General features: G+C 33.9%; 1 protein-coding gene across 1 annotated transcript; it reads left to right on the forward strand.

Annotated features, from left to right (window-relative positions):
* Window positions 1-8,573: 8,573 nt before the first annotated feature.
* Window positions 8,574-17,257, forward strand: LOC104610701 (uncharacterized). Its single transcript, XM_010277445.2, has 8 exons — window positions 8,574-8,787; window positions 9,034-9,122; window positions 9,380-9,443; window positions 9,734-9,811; window positions 13,215-13,291; window positions 13,397-13,463; window positions 13,565-13,672; window positions 16,840-17,257. The coding sequence occupies exons 1-8, from the start codon at window positions 8,716-8,718 to the stop codon at window positions 16,867-16,869; spliced, it is 585 nt and encodes a 194-aa protein (XP_010275747.1). The 5' UTR covers window positions 8,574-8,715; the 3' UTR covers window positions 16,870-17,257.
* The last annotated feature ends 4,169 nt before the right edge of the window (window positions 17,258-21,426 follow it).

Genomic DNA, 21,426 nt, shown 5'->3' on the forward strand with positions numbered 1-21,426 from the left:
GAAAAGTACAGAAACACATGATGCAGAATTCTGAATTCCAGCCCCCCCTACAACTAGCCCCCCCCCCCCCCCCCCCCCTATAAACCACATCCTGCCCGTGAATTTGGCATTAATTCACGGTTATGATGCATTCCCCCTCTACTTTGGGCCTAGTAAATTCTGATCTGGGCTGATTGGTACTTCTCCCTTTTCTTTTTGGTAAGTTGACCGTTGACATGTCACATCAGTTATTAACATATAAAACGGTTAAAATCCCTTTAAGTCTTATTATTTACGGTACGGGTGACCCTGAAAAGCAATACATATGATACTTTGAGCCTTGCCCCTATCTAAATAAAAAATTGGCATTTTTTGTCTTATTTGCATTCCTTGACCGTCCAGATTTTGCATATCAAATTGATGCAAAAATCACACTATTAACGTTCATTGTATCTTATTCTTGACTAGAATATCTCTATTTTTTAATTTGGTCATTTTCTAATTGTGAGGACACAAAATATAATTTTTTGATGGATTGACACAAAATGTAAATGGAAATACTACATTTCTCCTCATTAAGTCTTATGTTTAAGGTATTAACTCCTATTCATATATTAATTAACCATATTAAAGAAAATAAGTGTGACAAATAATAATTATTTTCATTGATGATAGAAATAAAATACAAATTCAAGACCAACCCAAAAAGGAATTATTTTCCTGTTTGGTGGTGAATCAACAATTCAACCTTTTGGGTCAAACGTGTCAACCTTTAATTTCATAGTTACATAATAATAAAAATTAAAAATATGAAAACATACAAAAGTATAAAATACAAAAAAAAATTGTAAAAATATTTGCAGTGAATATACTAAACACAATAAGTGTGGCAAATAAGAATAATTCTTATAACCATACAAATATAAAAAAAATGTAGAAAATTTTGAAAACATATTATTTACTATTATCACCATATAGACTTACTAGTGTTTGAAAAACTCTTAAACATGATACTAGCTATAAGCATGAAAACATGGGCAATGCATCCATGTTTTAGCAACAAAGTAAGCCAATAACTTGTGTCTAATATCATTTAGCCAATTAAATTCAAACATTGATCATGAATTAATTTGTCATTTTGAGACTGCATATATGCTTTGGAAATAAACAACACTTATCCTAGTTGTATTCTTAGGTAATTATCATTCGTCAAATCATCCCTCTACCACCTACCTAGTTCACTAGGTGGTTTTTATTCCTAAATGATATGGCTAGACGAAACCTTTTTCTTATTCTGCTCTCAATTTCTCATCTATATAGATTCCTCTTGTTTCCAATTCTTTCTTGGAAAGTGCTGGAGATTTGTTATTAGTGCAAACAATGAAATTGCTTGCTAGACTTTGTTTCTGTTGACTCATGGTACCTGTTTTCTAAATATCATCAACAGGAATCTTCCCTCTTTTGCGCCTCTTTATTGTCTATTAGCAAAGGATAGAGAAGATAGTAATTATATTCAAGAGGTTGGGCTAAAATCAATGGTGATGAAGATGCATACCTAATTAGGTGTGTTAGTGTTATAATTTCTCATTCAATCTTATTTTCTTATATCAAGTAAGGGTTAAAATATCGGTGTGTATCGATATGACTAATACCCATTATTTTTTAATTTTATTTTTTATTTTTCTAATGTAATAGATATTGAAGGGTCCTGCTAATTATTTTAAAGTTTAAAATGTATAAAAAATCTCTATATTTCCATGTGTATTCAAATGAATCAATTCAAATAGTTTCCATATTTCAATTTTTGGCACCGAGAGAAGCTCAAAAAAAAATACCATTGGAGCCAAACTCGAGTATAATAATGGGGTGTTTTCAATATATTTGGTTGAAATCTTATATGGTTGATTTTGTGTGGTCTAATAACCCACCCAACTCATAATATGATGACAATCCCCAGTTTTCTAGCCGAGCTAATAAGCTCAACTTAAACCCTTACCATAAATAGAGCCATGATTGGGCTGCGTTTTGCCTGGTCAGATTTTGGTTTTGGGGTGTGAAGAATAAAATAGTAGGGGTGTCAATGGTATTCGAAAATCCGATCGAATTTGATATTTAATATAATTGAATTGAATTCGGATAATTCAAATATTTAATCGCTTGAATTCGGATATGACCTGATTCGATTTGATAAATATCTGAATTCGACCGATTATTTATTCTTATATATAATATATAAAATATTTTATATAGTTATATATAATAATTAAGTTATATAAATAATTTATATATTTATATACTTTATATCAATAAAATATTTATTTTATATATTTATTAATTATCTAAAATAATTAATTAATTGAATTTGAATTGAATCGAATATTTAAATATTTAATCAAATTCGAATTCGGATATTACCTGATCCAATTCGAATTCGATCCGTTTACACCCTTATAAAAGAGAGCATAACTAGGTTTATATGGAGCTTATCTAAACAAATTTTCTACCATGTGAAGGGATGATATAGCTAGAGGCATTATGTGGGCCATGCCCCATTTTTGTGGGCCCCCCACACTTTAGCAATCATGCTATGCTGTCATGCAGGCTTTAGTGGAAATAAAATTCCAAAAAATTCATTTGAATCTAATGTATACAATTGATTATATATGAAGTAATAAAATTAAATTTAAAACACTAAGTTCCACCTCCTTCATCTTCTTGATCTTAATCTACATCATGTAGTGAACCATGAGTTAAAGTGTCATGTCTTCCTTAATCTTGCAATCTATTAGTCACATTTAGCCAATCTTTCAAACATATGCATATCTCCAAACTTTCATCATTGATATAGTTTTTCTTATCATCCAATACACTGGTACTTGTACTAAAACAAGACTGATGGAATTATATACAGTGGAGGGGGTTAATAGATATAATTTTTGTCCATTTTCTTTCCACTAGGTTAAAATATTAAAATTACATAATTTCTTAGATGTGAGGAAATCTATTAAATTAACTTGTAACTAAAAATAAAGTTTAATAAATGAATTTAAAGGCGAAGTGGTAAATGATTCTTGGCTTTTATTTATTAATGACTAAACTTTATTTATTAATGACTAAACTTTAAACCATCATTTTAAATCCTAAGATCTAATATTATAGCTAAATAATATAAAGGATAAATATTTTTCAAATTTAATTTCCATTACATCAACAATATTTTTAAATTTTTAAATCATTTCTATATTTTACAAAAATTCACTAATTATATACAATTGATTAACTAAAATACAAGATGTTGGGTAGTAAACACCTAAAAATAAATTAGTTGCATCATAAAAACTGTTGTAGAAATCTTTTATATAAATTGCAACTTCCCAATCATCATCAATTGTAAAATCATGGGGCATTTTCCCATTATAAAAATTAGTAAGAATGTGTTTATATGTAATACAACTATGTAACATAGTATATGTAGAATTCCACCTATATGTTGAACATCTAATACAATTTTTTCATATTTTATATTGATGATATAAATATTTAAATTCTTGTTTTCTTGTTTCATAAGCTTTAATATACCTAAAACAATTTTTAATTTTAGAAATATAAGGTGAAATAATATTTAAATCTTCTTGTACACATAAATTTAAAGTGTAACATGCATGTCTAATATGAAAATAATTTTTTATTTGAAATGGTTTTAATTGAGATTTTTTAAAATATTTATAGTTGAATCATTAGTACTAACATTATCGAAACTAATAGAAAGAATTTTATTTTCAATACCATAAGTATGTAAAGCATTTAAATACTTACAACAATTGCTAGGCCAATATGTGGCCATTCAAATCTTGTGAAACTTAAAATTCTTTTTTTGTAAAAGTCATGATTCATCAATAAAATGCCCCATGACATAGACATAATAAATATTTAAAATACATTTCATTATTATTTTTCTTTTCAACTGACTGGCCATGTGTTTAGCTAAATGACTAGTGCCACCTTTACTACTATAACTAAAATTGCTTTTATATTTTATGCAAACAACTTTTTTTCCCTATTCCTCAACATTTTCTATATTAAACATAGTTTAGACTTTACCAGTCTTTCTCTTGCCACCCCTAGCACTAGTAGTAAGAGTGGCTTCATTAGCAACAATACCACTAACACCCATATCAGTGCTATCATACTATGATTGGACATCATCTAAGTTGTAGGAAAAGGGATTTTGAGAGGAACCAACCATTTAAAAAAATTAAAATATAAAACCCTAAAAATGAAAATTAATCACCAATTACCTAGTCCATTGGTTTAATATTCCAAATTGATTTCAACTAATGAATCTTTTAAGCAAGGTTTAAATTTTCAGAACTTATTAGCCCATATCTTTAAGAGTTCGACTTCATCAGGGCATTGTTCACACAAAAGGAGGACGTGGGACGCGTCCTCCACTTCGTGTGAACATTTGAAGCGTGTAAGAGAGTTTAATGTCGTTACAAACAAAAAAAGTGGAATCCATCCACTTTTTCAAGTTTTCACTTCCCGCTCCTCTCCTCTCCTTTCGCCCGCTCGCAAGTTCTCTTCTCTCTCTCCCCCCTTCCAACCAGTGGCGACAAACAACCATTACCGGCGGTGAACAATAACCATCACCAGTGATCGGGGCCAACCTCAGGTATTGATTGTCGCCAGTTTCTGGTATCCGACGATGATGGCTACCATCCAAACCGGTTAGGGTTAGTTTCTTTATGGAAGAGATGCAAAGGAGAATACTTGAAAGAAAAAGTCAATACCTGAGGTTGACCCCGATCATCAGTGATGGTTATTGTTCACCACTGGTAATGGTTGTTTGTCGCCACTGATTGGAAGGGGGGGGGGGGGAGAGAAGAGAACTTGTGAGTGAGCGAGCGAGAGGAGAGGAGAGGAGTGGGAAGTGAAAACTCAAAAAGTGGATGGATTCCACTTTTTTTGTTTGTAACGACATTAAACTCTCCCACACGCCTCAAATGTTCATACAAACTGGAGGACGCATGGCGTGTCCTCCTTTTGTGTGAACAGTGCCCTGATTGAAGCTGCCCTGAGTGAAGTTGAACTCTATCTTTAAGGGGTCAGCATGGAAAATGCTATAATTTCCTTTGTACTGTCTTGTGGTCGTATTGGGGTGTATCGACCGGTATAGTATGACTTTTCTATAGGCGAAAAATGAATTAAAATCCTTTGGGAAAGAAGGCTTGTAACTCTCTCCAAAAGTCTTCTTTCTCTCCCAAACTCACCAAATCGTCTTTACACATTCTTGGGGTGTAAGATCTTTAAAAAGGAACCAAAAACAACCTCCCAAACTCTAGATTTTTTTAAGTTTTTCAACTTTTTTTAAAATTGCAAAAATAGGTATTTTTTCAATTTATTTGATAATATGTTGCAATATTTTGTGTTTCTTTTTGCTTTGATGCTTGTAAATGCTTCTATATACATTGATATACTCTCCTTGTATTGAAAATCCTATATATTTTGGTGCTTTAAATAGATCTTTGTAAGTTTTTAATGAAAATTTAAAAAATATTAAATAACAAAGGAAAGAAAATTTTATATTTTTGGTGTAATCACCCCATCTAGAATAACTATGTCATAGATCTATGAATGATCTACCACATCCATAGATCTATTGAACTTTATTGTAAAATATTTATTTTTTATTTTTATAATTTTTGGAATAAAAAAATATTTATTTTTTTCTTCTTTAGTATGATTTAACATTAAATTTATTATGTTGTAGATCTATGGATGACCTATCATATCCATAGATCTATTTAAATTTATTGTGATATGTTTATTTATATTTATTTTTTGTAATTTTTAGAATAAAAAAATATTTTTTCTAATTTTTAGTTGATTAACCATAAATATTTACTATGTTTCAAATCAATGGATGGTTTACCATATTCATAGATCTATTGAAATTTCTTGTGGAATATTTATTTTTTTTTATTTTTTTGTAATTTTTAGAATAAAATATATATTTTCTAGTTTTGGTGTGATCTAACCATAATATTTACTATGTTGTAAATCTATGGATGATCTATCATATCCATAGAGTTATTTTTTGTTACATATTTATTTTTTAATTTTTATTATAAATTTTGGAATGAAAAACAAAACAATTGTTTGATTAAGAAATATATAATTGTTTAAAAATTATAGAAAATGTTTTATTAAATAATTATTAGACTTATATTTTGTAGATATAACCTTATTAGAGTATAGCCCAATGTTTTTAAAACCGACCCAGAGGTCGACCTGTTTTTTCTTCCAAGTTGCAGGTCATCAATTCGACCAAGCGGGTCGAATGGTTCAACTCAATGATGTTATATTTAAAAATATTAAAAGAATGTCGTATATATACATTGATATAGTCGCCGCTCGCGGCGAGAAACAAGGCTAGAGATCTGGTCTGGTGTCGCCCAAACTCGGTGGTGTTAAGAACTGGTGTTGCCCAAACTTGGCAGTCTGGTGCCGTCCAAACAAAGGCCGACGCTAAGACTGGTGTCGCCCAAACAGAGGCTGCGTTAAGACTGGTGTCACCGGTGACTAGAGACGAAAATCCGATTCCCTTAAACTTGTTTAGCCGTTTGTTCTCTCTATTCTCTCTAGAGTCTCCTCTATTCTCTAAATCTTTAACATGAAACATAAACCCTAGAGGCTAGAATAGAGAAAGTGAGAAAAAAAAAGAGAAAATGAGAAAGGGTTGAGCTAATGCTGGGAGTCGGTACTTTTGGGGAATTTTCAAAATTTTTAAACCTAAAAATTAGAACTAAAAACATAGGTCAGTCGCCCTCTAATTGGGTTACCGGTTTGACGATTTTTTGGCAATTATTGAGTTTTATAAGAGCCAGACTCGAAAAGTCGATAAGGTAACGGTTTGACCATCTGGGTCAATGGCAGGTTGAAAACCTTGATATATCCTTATGTTCTAGCATGTTGATTATGATATAGTTTTTCATAAAAATTAGTAAAGCATGTGATTTTTTATGTATATATAGCTCATTTAGGTCTTATATTTAATGTTATTAATGTATTTTTATGATTTATTGGAGTAGTTATAGAGTTTCCATGCGTATCTTAATTTTTCATCTGTACCTATGCATATCCAAGGTATATCTCGATATGCCTCTTAAATTTGTATTTCCAATATACTTAGCGTTTTTTATACTTTGAACGTTGCTTCTAAATTGCTAACTTGAGACACTTAAACAAGCCTTCTCCTTATTGAAATTTGAATAAAATTGAAAATTAGAGACTAGGGAAGAAGATACTAAAAGAGTATGCGAGTATAGGAGAATAAAAAAGAATATGAGAATTGATGTGATGAGAAAGAAGATAAAGATATTTATAAGAATTGAAAATAATTCAATTAACTAAAATGCTGTTTTTTTCATAATTATTGGGAAGCACCAAAAAGTCAAAAATAGTTGTTATCTATTGGGTGGTCTGATGTATGCCAACTTTGTGCCATGTGCCCATGTCGTACCGGACCGGCATGTGGGCTGTGTTGGACTGTGGGTCATGCTAGTACAACCCCTTGTTCGTGTTATACCGCACCAGCTCGCAGGCCTCAAAAGTCAAAACCCAAGCCCAACATGGTATAGGTGTTTGGGTCTAGCCTAGTATGGCCCATTTAATTTGTAACAGTGATCGGGCTATGCCGGCCTGATTGGAAACTTGTTCACCCTTTAGCCCATATCTGCCTCGCACTCACCCTTTTATTAGTGTTTTCCACAAATTCATACAATACAAGTGATATTTATTCTTTATAATTTATAACTGAAGTTTCTTTCTAGTGAAGGTTAAATGAGTCCGGATCTTTTATTCACGACAATTCTATCCACACTTATTATGTATGGGAAATGTTTTCAATGCACGAAAATAGTATTTTGTAGATAGAGATAAGTGATAATGAAACCCATGATAAAAGTTAAATAGAGTCTGGATCTATTTTTCACAGAACACTCCTCACACATGTTCCAATGGAACAGGATCTGTTTCTCACACATGGGTGTCTCACAGGCACATCCATCATGCATTGAGAACATCTTTCATAAATAATAACTTATAAGTACGAGTACGGGAAATATTCAATACAGGGTAGGATGTGCATGTGAGGCACCATGTGTGAGGAGCAGATCTGGTCTCTGTCCCAACTGCACATCGGAAATATCTCCCATTCTTATAAATGGGAAATGTTCCTAATAGACGGAGGGATGTGGCTGTGAGGAGTAAATCCCAATTTAGTTAAATGGGAGTGGTTTATGTATTTTACTACACCTGCATAGGTGTAGCCTTCAAACCAAGGAATTGCAATGAACAACGATTTCATGCAACTCTTACGTTCACCGCCCTACAGACGGTGGCCCATCAAAGACATGCTACTTGCTACAAGACAAGTTAAGCATGTCTTATCATGATCCCGAGCTTGTCTGTAGCGCGGAGAAAACCAATTATCCATACGCTGCATTTCTCTGTGAAAGCCACATCTTCAAAAGTTCGTGCTTGTGCCACCGGAACATCAACTGATCAACTGTCTCCCCTCTCAGGTTCCATTTCACTTTTCAACGCCGGAAGAAAACGGGCCTGTCCGGAATCCGGATCGATTTGTAGAACATCAGAACAGAATTCCCGGTTCAGCTTTTTTGTTCTTCGACTCCACCTTCTGAGGATTGACTGAACCGAGAGAGAGAAGAAACGATGATTGGAGTAGGAAAGATCAAGCAATATAGTAACGTCCTCGATAAACCCCTCAGCAAGGGCAAACAAGAGGTCTCTGTTTCGTCTTCTCTTCTTTCTTTCCAGTCTCCTTTGGTTGATTTCTTAGATTTTCCATTTCTACCATCATTTCCATCTGTTTATTGATCCAGTCTGACTTTAATCCGTACCTTGGAGGCATATAGGTCGTCATATTCAAGATCTCTCAATTGATTGATTAATTTCTACTGTCGATTCCAGCCAGGTGTTTAGTAGATACTCTGAGATGATTTTGTTATATGGGCGATTTCTTGTTTTCAGGTCAGTTTGAGTGCATTCGCATTCTTGTTTTCGGAGCTTGTGCAGTACAATCAGACTCAGGTTGACAACATTGCTGAGTTAGAGAGAAGGTGATGACTATGCCATCTTTCTTCAGATCCTTTTTAGTTATTGATGAAAATGTGATTCCGATTAAAGCTTAAAGCCATGTGAATTTTATCTATTAGTTGGATCCGTGACTAGAATGATGGGAATTTGGTTGTTGTATTCACATATTAGGTATTCTCATTTTTATTGTAATTGGCAAGGGCTTGTATTGGTGGTTTACAGGAAATAGTTAATATTTTTACAGTTTAGCTATAGATTGTGACCATCGGGGATAGCACAGGTTAGAGGATGCAGGCTATGCTGTTGGAGCAAGAGTTCTAGAACTTCTGTGCCATAGGGATAAGGTATGGCATTATCTAAGTACTTCTAGTAAATTCTTTTCTCATAGTCTGTGATGGAAACATAAGGTTTAATGAGGCTTTTTAAAATTTTCACCTTTAAGGATTCATTACATATTATTAATTTTCATTAGAAACCTATACTAATCAAAATGTTGTTCAACTTCAATATGGTATTTTCAATACCAAGTCACGGAGAAAGGTCAAAAATATATGAAATTCTCTGAATTAAGTGCAAATTATATGTAAGAGATTTTGGCTAGGTTGACTGATTTTTTCTCAATCTGATACCACAGGGAAATAGGAGGGAAACACGACTTCTGGGGATTTTGTCCTTTGTGCACAGTACAGTCTGGAAGGTGTTGTTTGGAAAGGTGAATGGATTCTCTTAATTCTTCTTTTTAAGCAATTACGTGTTGCACTCTTTCAAATAATGCAAAGTCTTGCACATTGCCTTTTCAATATGAGCAATTATCCATTTCAATTGAATGGAACAAATGCACATTGTTGTGTATTGGTTTCTACCAGTTTTACTGCTAAAAGCATTGTACAAAGAGGTCAACTATTGAATATATCGGAATGCTTCTATGCATATCATCTCCAAAGATTCTGCTAAGATTTCTTTTTTTTTTTTTTTTTTGAAATGAAAATTGGATAGAACTATCTTCTTCCTATGATACCTGGATACCTGTACAAGCCTAGCACTCTAGTATGGGGCACAATAACAACAAATGCAACACTAGAACTGCATGGACACTTTTAGATATAGTCTAGAGAATTGACACTTCTAAAATATGTAAAATGGCATTTTATGACAGATTATACTAAAGAAGATTTGTATATGTTAGAACTTCAATTAAATTCGGCAAGACATAATTCTTGAGAAAAGACATTAGCTTCAAAAACTAGATAAAAAGCATGATATAAGCAAATTATTTGGGATACCTATACCTTTATCCCTGTCTAGGATTTTAGGAAATGGAGTGTCATATCCCCATTTCCTGTATTCCTGTCTGTCCAGTATTTGTATCTGTGTATCATAGTCTTCTCAATGTCCTTACTCCAAAGAAGTTTCTCATGTCTATTGCTGATCTTTTGATTTGCATCGTGTTTGTTTTTTTATAGGAGATAATATGTGCTTAATGGTCTTCATAGAAGCAGTTTTATTTTTTGTGATAGGATGGAAGCAGATTTTGATGTTATTTTTTCCTGTTGATGGTGTGCATTGGTATGATTTTCTTTTGATCTAGATTCCAACTTCTGAGTAAGCCAGATAGCTTCCCTTGACGCTGCCACATGGTCACTTAAAGAACTACAATCCCTTGTTGAGGATTTGATAACTTGGAGGGCTTGTGGCCTATACTGGATCAGAACTTTTCTTTTTGGGAAGCTAGATGTACAGCTAGTGAGTTAGCAGGTTAGTAGGAGAAGACAGTGTTCAAACCCGGGTTTGTGGTATCTAGGAAAGCATCATTCTTAGAAAGCTGCAATTTGATGTATAGTGTTTGTAAACTTATATGAAAATTAACAACTGATCTTCATGCTTTAAGTGAAACTACAAGTAAAGCTCTATTTTGATGGATGTTCGTTGGGCAACCCATTTAAATTAGGCATTGAAGGGGTGATCAGAGACAGTACTGGGGCTGTAATCTCTTTTTTCAGGTTCTGTAGGTCATGGGGACTCCACAAGAGCCGAGTTGATGGCTGTTTTGCAAGAGCTCAAGGCTGTGTAAAAGACTCCAGTTGGGTAACATAGAAGTAGAGGGAGATTCTTAAAACATTGTGGGTTGATGGGGAAAAACAGTCAAAGGACTTGGTATTACAGGCACATATTAAGAGAAATAAGCAGCATAGCAAGGGAGAAAAGGGTCAGAGTAAAATTGGTACTACAGCCAGCACCTTTGCTGATTAAGGAACAAATGTTTTGGGGTGTAATTTATGGGGAAAGTTTAAGAAGCTTGAAATGAAAAGGGATTATATATTGTCAACCATGTTTCAGGGCCTCATTATTTCTATGTTTTGGTGATCTTAAGAGTTAAGACTAAGGGCGAGTTTGTGATATGATTAAATAGCTTAGGTTTTGTTGCCTACCAGTTGTCCCTTCTCAAAAGAGTTCGCTATAGCATCTAGATTGAACATTTTGTTCTAACGAATGAGAATCGTTGACTTGATAAAAGCCAGGTCTTTAGAGGAAAGTGTCATTGTGGAATTCTACTCCCTAGTCCCTGCATGGTTTTCCATATTACTTTTGATGTTTTGCTCCCTGTCTTGGGATAATACTGATTATATATGCCAACAACAAGCCACAGCTTATGACAAAAGATAGTCTATCCAACCCTTAAAATCATTTAAACCAAGGCCAAGTTCTGAACCAAGCAAACCTTCATCTTCTCATAAATGTTAATGCCTACAAAGTCACAAGGTTTATGAAAGCTTACATTGTTAAAGAAATGCATGACAAATATTACAATAAATAATTCTAGAAGGAGAGCAAAATGGTCATATATATGCTACCAATGCTAAGAAATGAGGGACTACAAGAAAGAATTAAACAGAGAGTGTTCATGTTAGCCTGTGTCAATGTTCAAGCAAACATAACAATGCCAAAAAAAATGTTTACCTATTTACCCACTGATATCCACATGATTCATGGTTTAGTCATGTGCAATAATTCATATTCTTGATCTTTGGCTTAGGTTTCTTAATCACGTGAGTTGTCTAGAATATGGTTTTCTTGTTTTGATTCTTTTAACATCTTTTGAACTTTCCCTTTCTAAAACAAGGTCCCGTGTTTCCTGCATGTTTCTCAGGTAATACATAGTCAACCATTACTTTCTGAAATATAAGCCAGTATGTTGCAAAATTATTGAATTTCATGTTGGAATGTTCACTTTGTATGAGGACTGGGGTTTAGATAAACTCATTTTTTCATTTATTACCAGTTGCCCCATTTGTATCATTTTGTACATTATGGATCATCATATCCATAATGTAAATATGAAATTGCTAGTAATCCAGCAAAAATGTTCAGCTACCCCTAATGCGCTTCCACCCCAAGGCCATAACACAATGTTGGTCCCAGCAATTTAGGGTCTTGGGAGGGGTGGACTGGATATGGACCTAACTTTTTTTTTTTTTTTTTTTTTTTGCATAAATGGCTGCTCTCAGACTTGGATCCATGGTCTCATGTTTGTCAGCTCAAGATATTACCATTATACCAAGCAAGAAAATTCATCTCATTTTTTTGGGAGGTAGAAAAATTTGAAAATATAACCATATTGAGCTTATCACAGGAAACTATGAAAGATTGTGGCATCTAAGCAGTTCCCTGAATGGTTATGCATGTATTAATTTTAAGCACCTTATTATACATGTTTAGAGTTACGGGGCTTATAGCATTTGAACAGTCAACACATTAGGATGTTAATAGTTATATATGTTGATTTATTAAGCTCCAGTATCCTATCAGTGTTTGCAAGGGCGATTATTCCTTATTCCTTTTTCAATCACATAATGGGGAAATCATACTAGAAAACAGACGGAAAATACTCTTTGTTACTGATCAAGAGAGGGGGAGGGGGTACAAATTGTACAAATGGACCCTGCATCAAGCTGGGATGCTTACAATGGCAAGGTACCATGACTTATAAAAAATCCCTCCCAACTAACAACATCCATCTTCTGGTTATGATGTATCTCTGTACTATTTTATATAGAAATTCATTTGTATAGAGAAACCGTTTTTTCTTTTCACTCTTATGCTTGATATGCCGCTAGGTAGCTGATTCACTTGAGAAAGGCACGGAACATGAAGATGAATACATGATAAGTGAGAAGGAACTTCTTGTGAATCGGTAACGATTTTATCTCTGTATTCTTTAGCATGTGACAGCTAAATTGCCTGATAAAAGTTGTATTTTTAGTCTAACTTTCTCACTAATATACACTTTCTGTTGAAGATTTATTTCAACACCCAAAGACATGGGAACATTTAATTGTGGGGCATTTGTTGCCGGAATTGTAAGGGTGAGTATCTGATTAATAAGCAACATTATATTGTTTCTTTTTTTCATATTCAACCTGTAATTTGTTGGTTGAGATCTCTGAAAAATAGTTGTTTTGTGAAGGGTGTTTTGGATAGTGCAGGTTTTCCAGCTGTAGTCACAGCTCATTTTGTACCTATGGAAGGCCACCAGCGACCTAGAACTACCATTTTGATCAAATTCGCCGAAGAGGTGAAATCTACGACATTACTTTTTTTTTCATTTTCTTTTGTCGAACTTCATTTAGGAAATTTTCTGCTAGACCAGTTCCTCATGTTGGTTTGAACTCTTGTGATCATGAAGTCTTTCCTAAACAATTTTTAGATCATTCAATATAATTCTCAAATCTCAAGTGGACTGAAGGAAGTCACAGGAAATCAATACTTATGTTTTTTCCCTTGGAATTAACCAACAGCACTGCAAAAAAGAACAAAGAAAAGAAAAGTTCACCCATCATATAGAGTATGTGACTTCCTCCGTCTGCATAAAAAGGGCAGCCCAGTGCACGAGGCTCCCGCCAATGCGGGGTCTGGCCGTCTGGGAAGGGATGGATGTAAGCGGCCTTACCCTTGCACATACAGGGAAGCTGTTTCCAAGATTTGAACCCTGGTCACCCAGGTCACAATGAAGTAACCCAACTGTTGCACCAAGGCCCACCCTCTTTTCCTCCATCTGCATATTACTTTTCTTATTGGAAATGGTAACTTTCATTACTGAATTAGTTAAAGGAGTACAAATGTCAACCACCCACAACAAGAGTGTTGACCCCAGAGGTCCAGAATTTATCTCAAAGATTACAACACAGCCCAAAAAAGATCATCCCTAAAGGTCCCTTGCTTTGACAATGTATCAGGCTATCAGCTAAACCATTTTCTGATCTCCTGGTCCACTTGAAAAGTACCCCAACTTCCCTTGCTAAGCAAATTATTTCCCCCATTTGCTGTCTATATGTCCAAACCCCCAAACTTTTTGTCTGCAGCCACCATATTATTAACTTGGAGTCCTCCATCTGCATATGTTGCAATTAAAACTTTTAATATGGTAATACTTAGCTTTGATAAGAACCCCAAATGCAAGTTTCATATGGGCATACAGATCAGAAAACATTGTGGCTGATGCTGTGGCAAGACTAAGGGGTGAACAGGGAACAGTTTTATTGGGGTATACTATAATAGGGAACTGTATACAAGGGGAAGGGGTTGGTGCCAGCCTCACTAGGAGAATGCTAACTCATCATTCTTTTATACAATTTAATAAAAAAATTATAGTTACCAATAAAAAAAAAAAAACTTAGCTGATAATAGTTATAAGGTAAGGATATAAAAAAGAAAACTTGGCTTCGGTTGGCAAACTCACCACAAGCTGGGTCATATATCTTCCAGAATTTGAGCAAATCAGCCTCTCAGACTTTGCTGAGAATTTCTGGGGCATTTCAGAGATTCAAACCTGTAATGCAATTCAGTTCGATCTGAACTGAAGTTTCTGATGTATGTTTGCTTTGATTTTAGGTGTTATCTTGACACCTAAACAGCTTTTACCTGTTTTTGTTTTTAATAAAAAATACTCTTCAAAAAAAAAGGTATCAAAAACCCATTCTGCTATACAGTATGTTACTCTCCACACCCAATTAAAATTAAAATCCCTTCTTCTAAATGAACTGGAATTATTCAGACCTAGAGATGGATCCACAAGGATATGCAAAAGAACTATTGTTTCCTTTAATAAAAGGCACCATATATTTCTAAATATTGCAGCATATAGCAAAAGACACTGTAGCTCACAAACTTTGTCTGCAAACAGATTGGGTTGAATTTGGATAGGGTATATATTCAAACCCAAATTTAATAAGAATACAGGAGTTCTGAATTCAATTCAATATCTGATGGATATGTAACCATGGACTCATAATTCGTTCCTTTACTAGTATTGGGAATGTTTATTGTTCACAACTCCTTGTTGCATCTTTTTCCTTTAATTTAATAAATCTATTCTTTGTGGTTGCTGATAAAAAAATGGCTATCCAATTTTATTTGAACATCAGTAAATCTGTATAAAACTAGCATAAATCTACAAAAGCAAATTTAAAACAAAAAATATACATTGCAGATAGAAAAAATAGGTTTATCTAAATCCCAAATCCCACTTAATTCTAAAGAATTTTAAGTTAAACTTTTAAAAAAGGTCTTTCGTGTCACATTGTTAAATCAGATTTAATCTGACTGTGTTTAATCAGATTTGAACCCAACCCATTTGCGTCCTATTAGAAAGAAGCACCCATGAAACCTAAAGATAATATAAGCCAGCCGAAAAAACTCCATGAGCCAAAGGCCCAAAGCCAAGGGAAATGTGGAAGTATAAAGAAGTAAATGATCAATAGACTCCTCAGTCAGTAGCTTTCCACATGCAAAATCTATTTGGAAAATAGAGACCTCTATGATTTTAATGATCCACTGTGAGGCTTTCTAAAAAATGATCCATTGTGAGGACCTTATCAAGGAAGACAAACCACATAAGGCGTCAGTCTTAGGGAGACCTTCCTTAAATCATATGAAAGCAGCCTGCTAAAGGATTGTTTTCCCAATCAAAAGCAGTTGATCTAATTCCACATTATTTTGCATGTGGTTGTCAAGTTGAAACAATTAAAAAAAAGAGGAGGCAGCAATTCTTTATATTAATTGGTCTTATGAAAGCATCAAGCTTAACCTAAAGAATTTGGCTGCAGAGAAAATGGAAGAGGAAAATACTAATAAAAGAAATAGAAAAGAAACCAATTGCTTTCTGCTTCAGCTTTGCAGATTGAAAATCAAAGAAAACATGGAATAGAAAATAATGTCATGGTCACCTTTTCCATTTTCCATCAATATTGTGCATACCTTTCTCCCCTAATGTTTTTGGAATAAAAAATCTGATAAAAGAAAAAGGAAAAGAAAATCTTTTGGCAAATTTCTTCAGCTGATGATAATAAATATTGTGATCAGATCTTCCCCAGTGAAGTCTTTGCCTTCCAGAGTTGGCACTTGCATAGTTCACATCAATGTATAGTATTAGTTGTTGAGACTTGATATGGCTTTTTTTCTTCAAACATATACCCGCCTAAGTTCCATTTTTTCTTCAATTTGTGCCTCATATTTCTTCTCATTACCAGTCAGCATTGTAGACACAAGAAGCCAATCTATCTATTATTGTAGAAATAAATGAGTAGTTCATTTGCAGTCCATACGCTCAGTTTCCCAAATATAACAGATCCACTGGATGGTTGTGGTTCTCGATATCTTTTTCATTAAAAAATCCCATTATGGAAAGAAATATTAGGCCTACCATTAATAAATCTAAGTTATTTTATGTTGATTATGTTTCAGGTACTTAGAAGAGAGGCAAGGGTGGGTTGATGTTTGCACGAGCATTTAGTAGGGTTATGTTAACTGATTAGTTGGATAAAATACTCTCAATGCTGTCAACTTGGAAAGCATATTTGAAGGGCTTGATTTCTCTTTTCCATGGTTTAATTATTATCGAGCGGTGATAAACCCTGCAGATTTAACTTAGAATGTATCTCATTTATGCCACGGCAGATGGTTGGCCTCAGTTTTCTACTTTTCTGTATTCCTTTTGGCGTTTGTATTAATGTATGCGTATTGTTTTACCATGCACCGATTTTATTACCCGTTGGGATGGGATTTCAGTGTCTCTGGTTGTACGCCATATACTCAGTTCATCTTGTTTTGAAGGAATTGAACCATGTAAAAAGGAGTCAATGGAAATTTTGATGTTTTCTTATATCAATGTCATAAAGGTCCAAAGCAAAACTTGTATAAGTTCAGCTGCAATCAATCAAGGTTTAGAGTACTGGAAATATTAATTGATGTTTGATGTTTGTTGGTGACACAATATTAATTTATGATACCAGCGAAAGATTAAATGTAAAATTAGGATCAGGGACAATTGTGTTAAAAAAAAAAGTGGTTTTACAATAAGTAGGACTAAAACATAATATATGCAATGTGCATTTAATAATAATAGGAGTGCAAATCAATGGAAATTATGGAATATTAGGATTGGAGATCAAGAGGTCATTCAATGTAGTCCCTTCCATTATCCTGGTTCAAGAATTCATAACAAAGGAGAGAATAACGAGGATATCAACCTATAGAATTAGAGTGAGATGGATAAAATAGAGGGTACAAAAACGAGGATGCATCTTAGAGTCTTATGTGGCATGCAAATACCACTTAGGCTAAAAGGAAAATTCCATAAAATAGGTGTAAGGCCAATCATGTTGTATGGAGTAGAATGTTTGGCAGTTAAAAACATGTCTAAAAAATGAGGGTACAAAATACACAAATGCCTATTTAGATAAACAGTAGAACTAGAAAGGCCAAGGTTCGAAATGAAGTCATACAAAAGAACCTAGGAGTAGTTATAATTGATTATAAAATGAGAGAAATTGGATTGAAATGGTTTGGTCACATGCATAGAAAACCATAAAAATTGGACTGAAATGGTGTGGTCACATGCATAGAAAACCATTAACAACAGCTGTTGAGAAAAGTAATCTGTTACAAGCAAGGTTCAAAATATTGATACGCCCGATATGCCAGTAGGGGCATATCAAGCAAATCAATACAGCATTTTGTGCTTTTTTTTTTCGCAACCAGTTCAGGGGGCCGGTTTAGGGCTCCTCCACCCCTGCACACCCAAGATAACGATGGATATGACACTGAACAGAATAGAATGGTGAAACATGATTTGTGCAACTTATCTCATACAATCAGGACAAGACTTGGACAATGATGATAATGGATATGCTAGGAAATTTAAATAAATTCCCAAAAAAAAAATCATTCCCACTAAACACAAATTCTAAATGACCTTAAATAAGTCATATGTACACAAGACAAGAGGCACATATTTTGCCATTATTTGTATAGTGGAAACACAAAGAAGTATGGAGAAAATTTTAGATGTGTCCTGATATGTTTTAGACATACATGCATGGATACTGTGAAAAAATTAAGATATGCATATAGATAAGTTGAGATTAAGAAACTGAAATAAATTCCAGGAAAATATATCGATAACACTAAATATTAATTTTAAGTAACTATAAATAAATCATATGGATCTTGAAAGTTGAAACACAAACACCATGGTATTTGTACTTGAATCCTATTTGGTGAGAAATTGTGTTTTTCATCCAATGTCAACACCACATCGATTAGGGTGTTGAAACTTACTTCCAAAGTAGTATGGATGTTTCTTGAAACACCCACTAGTTAGGTTAAGGCTGTAAATGGGTCAGTTTGGTTTTGTGGTTTTGTTGCATGTAGGGATGGCAACAGGACGAGTACAGGAAAGGTTTTGTTTTCCTTCCTAAACCTCTCAATTTGTACCCTCCCCAAAATCCATAGTGGTTTGGATTTTCAAAATCTAAACTCTCCCCATATATGAAAACGCAAAACCCTTTCGGACCCTATCCTCTCCACATTTTGTTTTCTTGAGAAATATTCTCTCCACGTTTGAGAGTGGGTGGGTCAGGTTGACTGGTTGGATTTAGAACCCACATCTAATTTTCGATTATTTCCTGTCGTATATAAGCAATAGACAAATAATATGAACAAGCATAAAAAATTCTAATTATTTGATTAGAACATGTAAAAAATACATAAAATATCAATTATCCTTCACATAAAATTCAAAATATTATTAAACTCAACACCGAAAACATAAGTTTACATGCTTCCAACTATATGTGGATTGAACTTAACCTAATATTGTATCATACCCGTAACTGTACAAGTTGTAAAGCCTAAAACCCATACCTACCCCAAAATTTGTTTTTCAAATAAAAAAAATATATATCTCATTGAGATGGATAGGGTAGCAGTTGCCATCCCTATTTACGTCCAATCTTTCCAACCGAACCTACCTATACGAATTGAGGACCACACCACTGAAACTGACCGAATTGTCACCCAAACACGAGTCATTTGTGGTCAGTTCAGTTCAGTTTGATTGGGTGGTCAGCTATACCATCATCCTTCACTGTAAAGACAATTCAGATTTACTTTTTGCTTGCTGCTGTTGGGGAAGGACAACGATAAAAGCATCATTCTCTTATTTTATTGTTGACAGGGCATCTAATCAACGATAGAAATGTAAAGAGAGTCCTCTTATTTGACAAGTTTTCTTTTAAACTTGAGGAAGCAAAAATAACAAAAAAAGTAAAACACATAATAAATAGATAGAAATCAAGGCTTTTAAAATCGAATCAGACAATGAATCGGTAATGAATCCGGTTTTCGGGTCAAACAGTCCAACTGTTCAAATTAAATGGACAACCTGTTCTAACAAAAAAATAAAAAACTGCCAAACCATTGGACATTTCAAACAGTTTGACTGCCCAGGTCAACAGTTTGCTAACCAAACCAACAGTTTTTGGGAAAATAGTGGTTCTGGGGTAAAACGGAATCGGTCACTTAACCGGTTCCCAATTTTTCGGGTCCGATCTGGTTTTGAAAACCATGATAGAGATTAAAGAGAGAAACCTTGGACCTCTGATAAAGGGAGTAGCGTGCAAATTGAAAGTCTTGAATCTTGATTCTTGAACATTTGAATCCCAGCCTTGCACTTGGAGTTTGTACTTGTACGATTGGAAATTTGGAATAGTTGAAAATACTAAAACAGAATTAAAAGACAAAAGAGAAAAAATAGAGAGTCCTTTTTAACTTTGTCTTTTTTGATTCCATACTCGCGTTGGAGTCTCGGAAAGTAGAAGGAACAGAATCTAGAGTAGAGCATCAAATGTACCAATAGAGGGCTGGCTTGTGGTGTGTTAGCTGGTTTATTCCAGCATTAACAAATCGAATCCAACAATCAGCACTTTAGGGAAAAGGGGGTCAAGGGAGAAGTTATTAATGGTGCATGACACTGAATAACAAAAAAAGAAAAGCATCAAATGTTGTCATTTTTTTGGAAACTAAGAAAAAAAATAAGAAATTCCATTATGAAACTACTATAATGGAATATTGGGATTGGAACATGTGTGATGAGGGAGAGACAGACACAACTCATGAATAGGGCTGTCAATGGGTTGGGTCTACCCGATGGACCTGAACCAATTAAACCAATTATAACAGTTCTGGTTCCATGATTTTGTTCCAATTAATAGTTGGGTTGGTTTTAGTTTTAGTCTATCTCAAACCAATTCAAACCCAGAATCAATTATTTTATTATAAATAGTATAATATAATTAAAATATTTAATTTATTAATATATAAATAATTTAGTATTTTCCTATCATTTTTATTAAGGTTATATTATCAAATTTTAAATTTTAAATTAACCGTGATATTTATGGATTTACAATTTTGTCTCAATTAATAATCGGTTTGGGACTGGTTCTACTAGACCCTAACCCAGACCAAATCTGTTGATAGCCCAACTCACGAGTAGGTATAGGAGATGTGTAGGACGTTTTCCACTTCTTCCATTGCATTAATAGGCCATAGTTATTATGGGTTGGGTCAGTTTACACACTTAAAAACCGAAATCGACCAGACTTTTTGTGTTGTATATTATTCTTGGAAACCAACCAAACTGGATCGAGTCAGGCCAATTTAATCAATTTGTTTAGTTAGTGAACATCCCTAGCTAGGGGTGGGCATATTTCGGTTGAAACCAGAAAACTAAACCAAAATTTTGGTTTTCCTTTTTTCAATTGGGTTATTTCAGTTATCAATTTCGGTTCTCAAATTTGAAAATTCAGTTAATTAAAAAATCCAATTTAACTAGTCTGGTCTGGTTTTGAGAACAAAATAAAGGGAAAACCTATGATACGGAAAAGATATGGTATAGGAAGAGTTTTGACCAATCAAAACCCACCCATGAATTTTGATAAATAACACCTGATTGGCCACCACGTTTATGATTCCAATTGACTGATCAGA

Source organism: Nelumbo nucifera, chromosome 8 (genome assembly GCF_055504915.1).
Source record: "Nelumbo nucifera cultivar China Antique chromosome 8, China Antique-T2T, whole genome shotgun sequence".
Taxonomy (NCBI): Eukaryota; Viridiplantae; Streptophyta; class Magnoliopsida; order Proteales; family Nelumbonaceae; genus Nelumbo; species Nelumbo nucifera.